At 47.7% G+C, this 14,056-nt stretch overlaps 1 protein-coding gene across 1 annotated transcript in view; it reads right to left on the bottom strand.

The window, feature by feature from the left end:
* Positions 1-6,198, bottom strand: part of FLT1 (fms related receptor tyrosine kinase 1) — a 202,752-nt gene extending 196,554 nt beyond the window's left edge. Inside the window, exon 1 of the mRNA XM_064275298.1 lies at positions 6,056-6,198. Within this exon, the coding sequence (XP_064131368.1) occupies positions 6,056-6,119 (64 nt within the window). The 5' untranslated portion in view covers positions 6,120-6,198. The remainder of the gene's footprint in view (positions 1-6,055) is intronic.
* Between the last annotated feature and the right edge of the window lie 7,858 nt (positions 6,199-14,056).

Below are 14,056 nucleotides of genomic sequence, written 5' to 3'. Positions count from 1 at the left end.
GCCCCAAAGTGAAGAGAAGAAGGCAGGAAGGGACAGGAAAACTGGGTGAATGGATGCAGGAACTCCGGGGTGGAGGGGGGAGAATGCTGACACGTTGAAGGGATTGCACTCAATGTCATAAAACAATTTGTGTCTAAATTTTTGAGTAAGAAACTAATCTGCACTGGAAATTTTCAATAAAATCAAATCACAACAAAATCAAAATAAGAAAAAAAATTGTATAAGATCCTGCAAGTAGAGCTGAAATATTCTAGCACCTCATCAAAAGTCTAAGCCAGAACTTGAACCCAGACCAAAGCACAGCTAAAGACGAAGCTTTACGACAAAAGAGGAGGACAGTCTGTGGGATGGCTAGCTTTCTTTGCCCCAAAAGCTGAAGATCATAGCTGATTTCCACATCATAGCCACTCAATACAGAGAACAGAGATTCTCTGTTGAGAACAGACTCCCTAAGGCCCCACGTAACTGAGGCCACATGGTCAGGCGGGGGCGCATTCATATACGGGAATAAATTCATATCCAGCCCTGAGAGAGTTCTTTTTTGAAATGATTTTTCCAGTTGCCGTCGAGGTGATTCCAACCCATGGCAACCCCAGGTATGCCAGAGCAGAACTGTGCTCCAGAGGGTTTTCGATGGCTGATTTGTCAGACGTAGACCGCCTGGCCTTTCTTCCCTGGCTCCTCTGGATGGATTTGAACCACTAACCTTTCAGTTAGCAACAGAGTTCATTAACCGTTTGTACCACCCAAGGATTGAAATGATGGTGTAGCTACATACTCATTTGGTCAGTCAGTCCAACACTGACTGAGGGCTTCCATGCCAGGTGTGAACCTAGGTTCCAGGGATATAAAGACAACTAAGACATGGTGTTCCTCCACAGAGAGGGAGGGTACAGACACAAACAAAATGCTGACAATGTAAGGTGACCAGTACTGGAGGAGGAGTACATAAAGGCTATGGGGGAACAGGAGAAAACGCTACTTCTGTCTGGGGCTGCAAAGAAAAGCAAAGCCCCGGTGATTTCTGAGTTGAAGGCAGAGGAGAAGGAGACGCAGAGGGAGGAAAAGGGCCTTGCAGACAGACAAATAGCGTGACTACGGAGTGGTGACTGAGCAAAGCCCAGCTATGGAATGGTAGGTAACTGGTCTTACTGCAGCAGGGTCTGTGTTTGGACACAGGGTGCGTGGAGGGTAATGGGGAAAGGGGAAGCTAATACCAGGGCCACAGCCATTTAGACCACAGCAGCTCAAGAGAAGGGTCCCCACTGCTCACAAGGAAAATTAAGCTTTTAACCAAACCTCTTAGTGTACTACTAAGCACCCATGATTTTGATATTCTTAATCTAAACCACTTATGGATTTTAAATAAGGAGCCCTGGAGATGCAGTGGCTAAGCACTGGGCTGCTAACTGAAACTTTGGCAGTTTGAATCCAGTTTGAATGGCTCTGCAGGAGAAAGAGCTGGCATCCTGCTTCTGTCAAGATTACAGCCAAGAAAACGCTATGGGGCAAATCTGCTCAGTCACATGGTGCGGCTATGAGTCGGAATGGACTCAACAACACCCAACAACACAACGACATGGGTTTTAAGGTCCCTGGGTGGTGCGAATGCTTTGCACTCAACAATGACCCTAAAGGTCAGAGGTTCAAAAACACCCAGTGGTGGCCCCGGAAAAAGGCCTGGAGATGTGCTTTCATAAAGAAAATTTTATATTTGAAACAGATGCTAGAGTTTAGAAAGAATCTTAGCACTTTAATAACGCCATTCAGTAGATATACGAGCATCTGCACTCTGCCTGGGGCAGAGGAAATACAAAAATTAAGAAGAAATATCTGTAGACCGAGTATCAGGTTCAAATCCTGGATCTACAACTAGCCAGCTGTTGACCTGGAAAAAATAATCACTAAACTTCTCTGAGCTAGTTTTCTCATCTCTGAAATGAGGTTGGATCTGTGAGGTTCCATCTTGTTCTTACAATACAAGATCAAGTCCCTCAAGGAGCTCAACACTCAGGAAAAGAGCAGTAATCAGAACTGGCTGTCAGGTATGGAGATTTACCAAGGCTGATGGGAAATCCCCAGGAATTCTTGACTTCTCCCCACATCCGGCCCAGCAGCAAAGCAGGAAATCTAGTCCAAGATCTTCAGTATTCAGTAGACTCAATAGAACCATTTCCTTAATGAAACCCCCTGCAGCCCCATATGCTAAGCCAGAGCTTTCCTTTCAAGCCCCCCTCAATTACCCCATTCCTCCCATTTCCTTTCCTTCCCTCCATCTGATATAAAGCCCAGTAATTTAATCAGTGCCTTGAAATCTGCAAGCCACCTAAGTGCATGAGGAATCAACAAGGATCCTAGAAAGCAGCTGGCAGATCTTGTCATGCCTACAAGCCTCTCCAGCGTACAAAGGCCAATGGAACAGAACGGATTGTCCGGTTCTATGAAATCACTTAAACCAAATAGAACAAACACTTTTATGCTTCTAACTACTCACGTTGTTGTGTGACTTCCAGTCGATTCTGACTCATAACAATCCTACAGGAAAGAGTAGAACTGCCCCCGGAGGTTTCCTAGACTGTCATCTTTACGGAAGCAGATCGATAGATGGGTCTTTTCTCCCTGGGAGCCACTGTGGGTTTGAACTGCTGACTTTTCAGTTAGTAGCAAAGCACTTAACCACTGTGCCACCGGGGCTTTGGAAATCAATCATCTATTCTAATTTCTTCATTTTTACATACGAAAATAAAAAATCCACTTCATGATCACTAGAGAAAAACTGGGTAGAATATCATTGAATAACCAACAAGGAAAGAAAAAAAAAACGTAACAAGGACTAAGTGAGCAACTTTCTCTTTTAATAAAGTAAAAATATCGAGGAAGCAGAGTTCACCTGCAACATGATGAAATTTATTACTGGAAGGTTACCCAGGCTGCCAAAGGTGCTAAATAAATAACATTTCAAATATGCAATTTGTAAAAACAAAAAAAGCGTGGCTTCATAAACCTTTTTGAGAACAACAAAGATTGCTATGAAAAATTGCCTTTACTATGAGCCACTTATTACATTTCATTTGGAAACGGACATTATTTTCAGGTGCATTTTGATATAACTTAATATTGACGTGGGCTTCCCTCACAAAATTCACAATTTACATATTTCCAATTAGTTATAATACATTGAGGAGCCCTGGAGGTGCAACGCTTACGAGCTTGGCTGCTAACCACCAGCCGCTTCTTAGAAACCCTATGGACAGTTCTTCTCTGTCCTACAGGGCCGCTATGAGACATAATCGACTCGACAGCAATAGGTATAAGAAATTGTAAACGTCAGCAACTCGAGAACACAAGAAAAATAGGGAAGGGGGAAAAAAGGGTCTCTGGCTTTAATCAAGGGTGTGGTCCCTTCAAAGTAAGAAAATGAGGCTTCAAGATGAAGCAGCGAGGGCTGGTAGCCTTTATAAAGGAAGACAGTGCAATAGAGAGGAGTTGGAAGGATCTGAATTATTGACTCTTTAAAGGGACAACTCATCATCCACGGGTATCACCGAACCTGTGGATATTTTCCACAGCAGTGCCGGCACATTCGCCCACGCACACGATTTTTATAACTGATAAATACTCCAAGACTGAATCATTTTAATGACTTATTGAGTGGATGGGAGGTCCCCAAATAGCTGCAAGGAGACTCCTCCCGGACGTCCAAAGGGCAGAAACCTGGCCACTTTCTGGATACCCTTCCCCAGAGACGCAGTCTTCCGTTCTGTTTGTAAGCCGGAAAGCAGGTAGCTGATGGTTTTACTGTCTGAGACAGTTGCTAATCAGCTAAGACACCTGCAGTTTAAGTTTGCAAAGGCAGGCTTTGCAATTGCAAACTCCCTAAGCTGCCCGAGGAAAAGGGCCATCACCTTGGCACTGTTGGCTCCCCTTTCTTCCTGTCTATGCACACGAGCATTTTTAAAAAAATTACGAGAGTGCCAAGATTTCTTTTAAATCTTGCCCATTTTAGTAAAATAAAATCTAAGCGAAATCACCAAGAAGCTCCCACCTACGTTTTGGAAAAATTTCCACAGATTAAAGTTGCTTCTATTCAGTGAAGCCAACCACTTTTTTTTTTTTTTTTTTGAGATCCGAACGTTGTATTTAAAATCCTATTAAGGGTGCCTTAATAAATATTTACTATCGATATTGACAAATTATAGTGAAAATATATTCTAGAATCTGTAGAGCATTTCTAAAAACTGACCATAGGTAAAAAAGGTAGCCACCACGAAAACATTAATGTATTTCTCAGTACAAAAACCGCCACAACGAATACAGAAATTTGTAAAAAAAGTTTAAAAAACAATAAAGTTGGATAATCAGAGAGAGAACCACGTTTCTTGAAAGAAAAATAAAGTTGTATGTGTGTGAAACAGAAACTCCAGTAAAACAGTATTTCCCTCACCCCATTTTTTGGATTTGCATTAATTTACCTTTACATACTGGAAATAGCTTTGGCAGGTTTACTAAATTCTTAAGCAATTGTATTTCAATATAAAACCCCAGTGCCCTCGAGTCGATTCCGACTCATAGCGACCCTGTAAGTGACTTCAAAACACAAACGCATTTGTGAAATAGAAAATACAATATTTCATTTCGTTATTTGAGCAACTTTCCAAACCTACAGCAAGTTCTCAGACTTCACAATTTGGACCCCATCTCCTGGCTTTACGGGATCACCAATTTAATTGGTACTCTTACTTGTTCCTTAAAAACTGATGATACAGGTGAGTGTTCCCACTGAGAAACGACATTTAACGGTTACAGCCTTGGAAATCCTATGAGTCAGTTCTACTTTGTCCTGCTGGGTCGGTATGAGTTGAATCAACTCGACCGCAAATTTTTTCTTCCTTCTCGACTTAGCAAGTTTTTTATTTGTTTGTTCTTTAATATGCTCAACTCTACTGACTTTCCTTCCTGGGAAACGTTGCAATGACTGATTTTAGTTTATAATACTGTATCTTGTTTCATATTTAACCTTTCTCCAGGTTGCTTAAAAAGAAAGGTGCTCCGAAATCTGGCTCTGCGCCCAGGGGGACTGGACCCGAGGGTACCGTCAGTCTGCCCCGCTGGGCAGAGATGGCGAGTCCGGGTCTCTAAGTCCTCTCAGGCTTTGACCCCTCTGTGGGGCCACCTCCACACTAACTGCTCGCATAGCCTCCTGACCCCCGAGGCTCCGCCGCAGGTTATCCCTGTCTTCTCGCAAAGGCCGACTCCGCAGCGGGGCGGACCGCACCGAATCCTCTGACCGCATCTTTGGTCCACACATCGTCCGCCCTTTCTTAGCTCGGAATTCCAAGGCTAGGCTTGCAATTCCGAAACCTAACGGTCTCTGGGTCCTCGGCCGCCCTCGTCAGTCCAGGGCCACTCACGTCGGCGACCTGGCTGCACCGCGTGCCCGTCGGCTCCGGGCAAAAGCGCCACCGGCCGGCTGCGCGCAGCTCGCTCTGCACGGCGGAGGCAAGAAGAGGCGCTGCCAAAAGCTCCCGCTGCGGGGAGGGAGATCACAGTGCTTGCCCTCTCCTGGGATCCGTCTGGTTCCCGCCAGCACGCGCCCCCTCCAAGTTGGCTCTGCCCTTCTCTGTCTCGAGATGGTGGCCGATGACCAATGTCGCCAATGGCGCGCTCAGCCCAGTCCGGTAGCCTCGGGGCGTTCCGGGCGCCGCTCCCCGGGCTCCGGAGGGCGCCGCAGCCCAGCACAGAGCGTCCGGCGCAGACTGAGTGCCCGCCAGGAGCTCCGGCCCGGGAGCCAGCTTTGGGGGCCGGCGAGCCCTCCCAGTGGGACCCGACGCTGCGCCCGCGGCTGGGCGAGCTGCAATGCCGGCGGGCCCCCCGCCGCTGTCCGCTCGCAGCGCCCGCCGCGCGGCGGAGGAGAGGGCGCCGCGTCCGCAGGCGGGACCGCACCAGTTTAGTCTCCCAAGTTCCCGGCGGCTCGCCCTCCCGGCTGCAGCCCCCCCTCCCCGCTGGCCCCGGCCCTGCCCTCCCCGAGCAGGACTCGACCCCCGGCGCGCCTCACCTGCGAGAACCAGCCCCCCGAGCAGTGCGCACAGCAGGACCGCGGTGTCCCAGCAGCTGACCATGGTGAGCGCGATGCGGCCTGTTCGCCCGGCGCCCGCGCTCCCCGCGGGCCCACGACCCCGCCGCCTGAGCCCGGCCTCGAGCTGCAGCCCTGCACCCCGAGCGCCCGTCGTCGTCGCTCCAGCCGGGGGGACAAACTCCCTCTGTGGGTAATCCTCGCAGCCAAGCCCGAAGCCGCTCCGCGCCGCCGCTGCTGCCGCCGGGAGGAGCGCGAGAAGTGACCGCCGCGCGCTCCCCGAGTCTCCTGCGGACCTCAACTCTGAGGAGCAGGGCGGGGGCGGCTTATAACCTTTCCCCGGCCCACTTCCTCCCCGGCACCTCCTCCCGTGACGTCAAGGGGTCCCCCACCCCTCATCCGCCTCCCACCTACCCTCTTCTTCCTCCCGGGCTGCTTCCCGACCGCTCCGCGCAGGGGCGGGGGCGCCAGGGCGGGGTAGCCCGCGGAGCGCGGCAGCGTGAGCGCGGCCCCGCAGGTTCAGGCCCTCCGGCCGCCGCGCCGCTCCCCCCTCCCCGCCATCGCCGGCAGGAAATCCTTGAGGGCTCCCTCCCCTCCCCCGGCTTACTCAGCTCGGGGGCCGCCTGGAGTGGGGAGGGCAGAGAGGCTGGCGTCCCACGCCCCGGTGCGGGCGGAAAGTCGGAGCAGCGCCCCTGCGAACCGCTCCAAGGGAACTCTGCGCTACAGCGTCCTGGGCACAAGGAGGGAGCCACAGGCGCGCTCTCTCCTGCCGGGTTCTGGCTGCGCCGCCCTGCTGCCCCCAGTCCCGCCAGACCGTCCCGAGACGGCTAGGACGAAGCCGGGGACCCTCTACACGGGAGACTTGACCGGGAGCGCCCGGAGGTGACCCAACGGGATGAGTGCTCCCTGGGGAACGAGTTTGTGTCTTTTTCTGCCGCAAAGATGCAACCGCCCAAGTCATTTCCTCAACCCCATGCTTCCTAGAAGCAAAACAAGGAATAGAACATCCTAATACTTTTTAAAAAGCTGAAGCATGAAACCACTCTTGCAACTTGCAAGGGCTGAGCACTCGAACTTTATTCTCTAATCGCTCTGACCAAAGAAATCTTGCTGGGTGGCAATTTTCTACGCAAAATGAGTGACTGTGCCGCTCTTTGAACAAAACCAGTTGACATGAACTGGAGGCACTAGATCATTTGCGATGACACTAATTCCACGTTGATCCTCAATTATGTCTCCACTACCTCAAAGGCTGAAATGGCTCTGGGCTCCACGGAGCAGCCCAGTCTTGTCTCTGTAAAAACTGCTTTAAGAATTAGTTCTTATTGGAACGTGGCAGACAACCCTAATGAAAAGGACCTGGTGGCTCCTAAACGGAGCCGGCGATTCTCCCTGAAGGACTGAACTACATACCTCCGTATCTGGAAGGTTGGGTAACCTGACGTTGCCACATGTCCCGGCATCACAGACAGAGCTGATGCCCCAGCCACCCGCCTCCCCGTGCGGGGAACGCACGTCTGCACACCTGCATTCCGGGCGCCTGAGCCACAGGCTTTCGTGGTTCAGGAGAAGCGAAGACTGGACAATCAACGCTAGCCTCTGACGGGACCATCTCTCTTGTTTTTTTCAGTGCTCCTCATCACTCTACTGCCCTCCCAGTTCTCCCTGGCTCCTTTTCTCTGCCTTGCTCAAAACTTTCTCCTCCAAAACCATGCAATCATCTGGCGTACAGCTAATAAATACTGATCGGACAGCTGGAAGCTGAGCCTCTGATCCTTGTCCCGACTGTTCACCCAGCCCAGGGCACAGCCCCTTCCACCCCCAGAGCCAAGGGGTCCGGCAGCCTCATTTCAGACCTGCTGGTCACTCCTACGCCCTGTCCCAAGGAGAAGCTGTCAGCGTTGTCCTCCAGAACCTAACAAGGGCCAGGCGTTGTGCTAGGGTAGAACACACTCACATGAGAAGAGATCACTGCCTACCAAGGGGCTCAGGATCTGCTGAGGAGGCTGGAGAGTTACAATGCTGGAGAGGTGCTGAGTATACAAGATGGGCAGAGAAGAGAAGACAAGGCACCAAGATGGGCCTGGAAAGTTCCAGAAGGGCTCCTCAGAAGTGATGCCTGAGCTGCTGCTGGGGGAAATGGTTCTCAGTTCCCCACTTGCACAGCACAACATATAAAGTTTTCATGTATTTTCAAATGCTGTTTTGATTGTTTAAAACACATAGACCCCATTTTCTAAACCTGCTGCCAGAAATGAACGTACATTGAGTGTGTTTGTGAACCCAAAGAAGGTAGTTGACAGTTGAAGAGATCTTTATAAGCAGGTGAGCATCTAAGATGCTAGTCAGTGATAGTTTTCCTGTTGCTGTCATGTCAACTCTGACTTATAGTGACCCTATAGGACAGAGGAGAACTGCCCCATAGCGGTTCCAAGGCTGTAATCTCTATGGAAGCAGACTGCCACATGGAGTGGATGGTGGGTTTGGCAAATTTTGGTTTGCAGCTGAGTGCTTAATATAGTGCCGTATTTAAGTTTAAAAGAGTCAAGGTCCAATCTGACCTAGATTTACACTGAAACCTTCTGCAGTGAGAGGGGTCCTCCACACAACTCTTCTTTTGAAAAGTTGTCGGCTTTTGCTATAGTCAGCAATGTTTTTTTCTTTTCTTTTTAACTACTTCTTTTGATAAGTTTCACTAGCCTCCTCACAGAGAACTCAAGATGCTACAAATTGTCAAAGGGTTATGTGAGAGAGCTTAGAGCTAGGGAATAAAGGTATAGCTCTCAAACTCCTCCCCCAAAAGATAATACCATTGACGGAGAATGGGCTACAGCACCCTTCTGACTAAATCGCAGATGAAAGAAATTCTATAGCTAATAGTGATGGACAAGATCAAATTCAGCATGCCTGGTAGGTATAAAAAGCTATTGAGGTCGACTATCTATCTGCTTCCTGCTCACATACAAAAGAGCATTTCATTGCCAGCTTGGTAGCAAAACCAGACACTCTCTCTTGTTATCAGCTGCAAACATTCTCTGGAGAATTCTTTCTGGTCCCTATTCAGAAGTACACTATTGGTAAAACCAACAGCTCTCATATTCAAGACCAACTAATAAGAGTGTTGGGACATCAGTGCGAGAGACAGGAGGGAGTCCAGGGCCTCATCTTCCCACAGTGGACCAAGGGGGAAACTACTGACCTCGTAGTCACTGAGGGTCAGTGACAATTTCCATCCCCTCATGGGTTAGTTAGCTTCATACATACCACACAGTGTAAAGATGTACGGTCGGTTACAAATACCAGGTGATCTATAAACCCCTTCTGTGTTATATGAAAAGTAACTCACCAATACATATGCTCTTGACAGTTCCAGCTCCCTTATCTAAGAAGCATGTGTCCTCACTCAAACCTGTGGTAGGAAATTGTGTTGAGACACCCAGACGGGCATATTTATGGTTTTATTAGTCAGATGCTCATAACTCACTGGCTTCAAAATCTTGCTCAAGGCAACCTGACTATGGCAGAAATTGTCTCCATTTCCAAAGAATGGAAATACGTGGTACCAGTTGCCATCAAGTTGACTTTGACTCATGGTGAACACATGTGTGTCAGAGTAGAACTGTGCCGCAGTGGGTTTTCTTAAAAGTAGTTCAACCCATCTACTGAGCCAATCAATGGATTTCCTTTAAAATAAGGTTCAGTAGCCATCCAACTCTGATATTTCCACATGAAAATGTATCCAACACCCAAAGACAGATATTCTGGGCCCCATGTATCTTCTCCTCTCCAGGCTCAACATCCCTGCCGCTTTGATCGCTCCTCAAATGACATGCTCGTGAAATCCCCTCAAATTCCTCTCCACAGGTTCCAGTTTATCGGGTTCCCCACAGGTGAGAAGGAGCCCTGGTGGCACAATGGTTCAATGGTTGGCTGCTAACTAAAAGATTAGTAGTTTGAATCCACCCAGTGGCTCTGAGGGAGACAAACGTGGCAATCCGCTCCAGTAAAGATGATAGCCTAGAAAACCCAATGGGGCAAGTCTTTTCTGTCACCTGGGGTCGCTATGAGTCAGAATCAATGGCACCCAACAACAACCACCACAGGTGAGATACTCAGGATTGAAAATGCAACAGAACTCTATTTTCTTCCACCTAGAGATTTTTGCCCCATCAGGGCACAGAGAATAGCAGGTGGGAAGGCCCGGAGGTGAGAGAGGAAGGGAGAGTAGTTTAGATGGAGGAAACACCCAGGATGGAGGAAGAGCAGAGGGAAGCGTCCCTTAGAGATCTCGAGGATGAGGGCAGTGGGTACCACACTCAGGAGCACCACCCACCCAACTGATGGCATCTCTTAGGGGCCACCAGCCAGGTACACCCTTGCTCCTCATTCTGCTCCACCTGCTTCAGCCCATCCCTGATCCCTGGTCCCTCCCAGAGGCTGATGCCGCTGCTGTGTTTATAAGATCTCATTTTGATTAATTTGTGTTTCTAGCTTCTTTCTGAGGCTGGGTGTCTCCTAGCTCAGAGCTGTATCTCATCGCTCTGGACTCCTTTTACTCCCCGGGGGCTGTGACAGGGATACTTCACTTCTGTTTCTGCAGTTTAAGATCAAAGGAGCCTGTTCTGTAGCACTGCATGCCTTCCCCGTTTACTATTGGTTAAAAACCTCAAGGCTTTTTCACAAGCGCTTTATTGTCTGGCAGGATCTGTAACTGTAGACTCTTATAACCCAAAGTCCCATGACTCTTAGGGACCCTATAGACTCAAACTCATTCCCATTAAACTTCTCTCTCTCTTTTATTTATTTATTTATTTATTTTTTGGTTGTTTAGTCCATCTTTCTGGACATTTGAATTCGTTTTGGTCTCTGATTCTGCCATCCAGGGCAATTTTCATACCTCCTGCTTAAATTTTCCAGAAGATGCTAAAGGTGCCTTCTGTATCATCATCAACATCACAGACTAGGACAACACTGAATGAATGAATGAAAGTAAAGATCTCTAGGGGGTGAGTGAACCAAGGAAGGACTCTGATCAGCCCTTTGTGTTATCACTAAATCAATGTTCACCACATTAATGTGCAGGAGGCTGCACGATAACCCCTGTGACATTTGCCATGTTACTGTTTCGGAATAACGGACGACCTTAGCAAGAGGAAGAGACAGGTGGGTATCACTCAAGGCGTTCTAGGAAAGTAATTTTAAAAAAAAGGTTCAGGCTGAGGTCATTAGGGAAACATGGGGCAGGAGAACAAACAACGAAGAGAGAAGTAGCCAGTGAAGCAGTGAAGGAAACTTGTGTAATGGTCATCTGGTCGTTGTAATGAACTATTTTGTCTAAGGCCAAGTTTAATCTCAGCCCCTAGCTGACAGTCAAGGTCTTTTCTCCTCACTCTTTTTTTTTTTTCCCCATATTATATTATTTTTAATACACTGCTTTAATTATAATATGTAACATTTTAGAGGAAACCCTGGTTAAATGCTACGGCTGCTAACCAAGAGGTTGGCAGTTCAAATCCACCAGGCGCTCCTTGGAAACTCTATGGGGCAGTTCTCTGTCTTATAGGGTCGCTATGAATCGGAATCGACTCGACGGCAGTGGTTATGGTTTTTTGGTTAACATTTTAGAAGGATGAAAAGACAGGGGAGGCTGGGAGCAACTCATAAGTCCATTGTCTCAACATAGCTACTATGAGCATTCTGGTGTATTTCCTTCTAGGCTTTGTTTTCATTTACTTTTGGTGGCGATATGTACGATCTAGTCTTTTTCATAGTCGCATTTTTATTTTTCCATGTTCCTATACGGCCTTCATTGCTATGACAGTGAAGAGCTGAAAAATATCATCCTACTAAGGAGGCCGGGTGGCGCAGTGCTTAAGCACTCGGCTGCTAACCGAAAAGTGGGTGGTTTGAACTCGCCAGCCGCTGCAAGGGAGAAAGATGTTACAGTCTGCTTCTGTGAACATTACAGCCTTGAGACCCCTATGGAGCAGTTCTACTCTGTCTTATAGGGTCTTAATAAGTCAGAATTGACCCCATGGCAATGGGCTTAGTTCTGGTTTTATTCTCCTACTGTTGGACATTGCAGAAACCCTCGTGGTGTAGTGGTTAAGCGCTACGGCAGCTAACCCAAAGGTCGGTAGTTTGAATCCACCAGGCCCTCCTTGGAAACTCTATGGGGCAGTTCTACTCTGTCCTATAGGGTCGCTATGAGAGGAATCAACAGGCGTACAGGTGGTTGGACATTCCAGTTACATCATTATAGATAATCCCTAAAAAAATTTTCCCTTGACAGTGGAATGTTTTTTAGTCATATACACATTCAGTACCCATTCCTCTCTTCCCCCCTCCCTAAAGTATCACCCTATACAAACACACACTCATCAATATTCTTGCCTCACTTGGAACTTCCACCAGCTTACTCCAACAATAAGAAGAAAAATGTTCATGTCATGGTGCATGATTCCGAAAAATGTATTCTCCCACCCACTAAATATTTTTTGAGAACATACCCAGTATGCAATACTGTGCAGGGCCTGTTGAAAATAGTAACATAAAAGAACACTATGACCCCAAAAGGCCTTATAGTGTATCTGAGAAGGCCAGACTTAGGTAAAATATGAGCAAACAATCCTAAGCCAGTTAAAAGCAAGAACAAGATATGAACAGGAAATTATTAATTACTAAATTGGGAAAGGAACCTTTCACTGAGTGTTGAAGGAAGTAACAGGTTAATATCAGCAGAGAGGAAAAAGCATCCAAAAAAACGTGAAAAGGGAGTTAAAAAAAAAAAAAGTTAGCTATATGAGGGAATCCCTAGGTGATACAAGCTGGTTAATGTTCTTGACTGCTAATCGAAAGGTGGGAGTTTCAAGTTCACCCAGAAGTACCTTAGAAGAAAGGCTTGGAGATCTACATCCAAAAATCAGCCATTGGAAACCCTACGGAGCACAGTTCTACTCTGATACACGTGGTCACCATGAGTCAGGGTTGACTTAAAGGCTACTGGTAATGCAAGAAAGCGTGTGTGGAGGAAAGGCCAGTAGAAGATGCGGATCCCAGGAAATAGGGACAGTAAGTCTGAGTAGGTCAGGTGGAGGGACCTTGAATACTTGGTAGATAAATTTAATTGTGTTTAATACCAGGAAGGGAAGGGATGCTTTAGTATGATTAGGCAAATAGTGGGTTAAAGGGGAGTGAGACTGAAGGGAAGGAAATAAACTATTAAGAAATAAATTGATAAAGAAACAAGCTATTCCGAGGTGATGGGATAGGCCTGGAACAATGCCGGGAAAGGAGAACGCAAGGGGAGTCTCTGGTTAGTTAGCAGTTCAGAGAAGGAGCGGATAGAGAGGACTCACTCTGGCGGTGAGGTGAGGGAGAAGGAAGATTCAACGTGAAGTCCAAAGTTCCGAGGAGGGCGGTAAGAAGGGACCTCTGCCTGACAGGGAAGTTGGGAAGGTTGCTGGGAGGGGTGGGGAGGAAGAGGACTTGCTGGTTTCAGCCATGGTGAGGTGAGGGGCCAGCAACCTTCACGATTTTCCTGCTTGAGCCAGGGCAGGGTTTGAAGGGTTAGTTGGCTCAGGCCCAAGCCGGTTAAGGAATTAGAGACTCCACACCAGATTACCATACCCTAACTCCAGACGAAATTCATATGTATATGATATATGATAAATACAGTATACATATATAAATCACATGTATATAAATTATATATACATAAAAATCATGTATATATATATGCACATATATGTATATCGTTGTTAGGCACCATTGCGTCGATTCCGACTCATAGTGACCCATGAGACAGAACAGAACTGCCCCGTAGGGCCAAGGAGAGGCTGGGGGATTTGAACTGCCAACCTCTTGGTTAGCAGCTGAGCTCTTAACAACTACACCACCGGAGCTCCATATATGTATATACCAAAAAAACCCCACTGCTGTCAGGTCGATTCCAACTCATAGCGACCCTATAGGATGGAATAG

This window comes from Loxodonta africana, chromosome 23 (assembly GCF_030014295.1).
Source record: "Loxodonta africana isolate mLoxAfr1 chromosome 23, mLoxAfr1.hap2, whole genome shotgun sequence".
Lineage (NCBI taxonomy): Eukaryota > Metazoa > Chordata > Mammalia > Proboscidea > Elephantidae > Loxodonta > Loxodonta africana.
The sequence above is the reverse complement of the archived record's forward strand: the minus strand, read 5'-3'. Positions and strand labels throughout refer to the sequence as shown.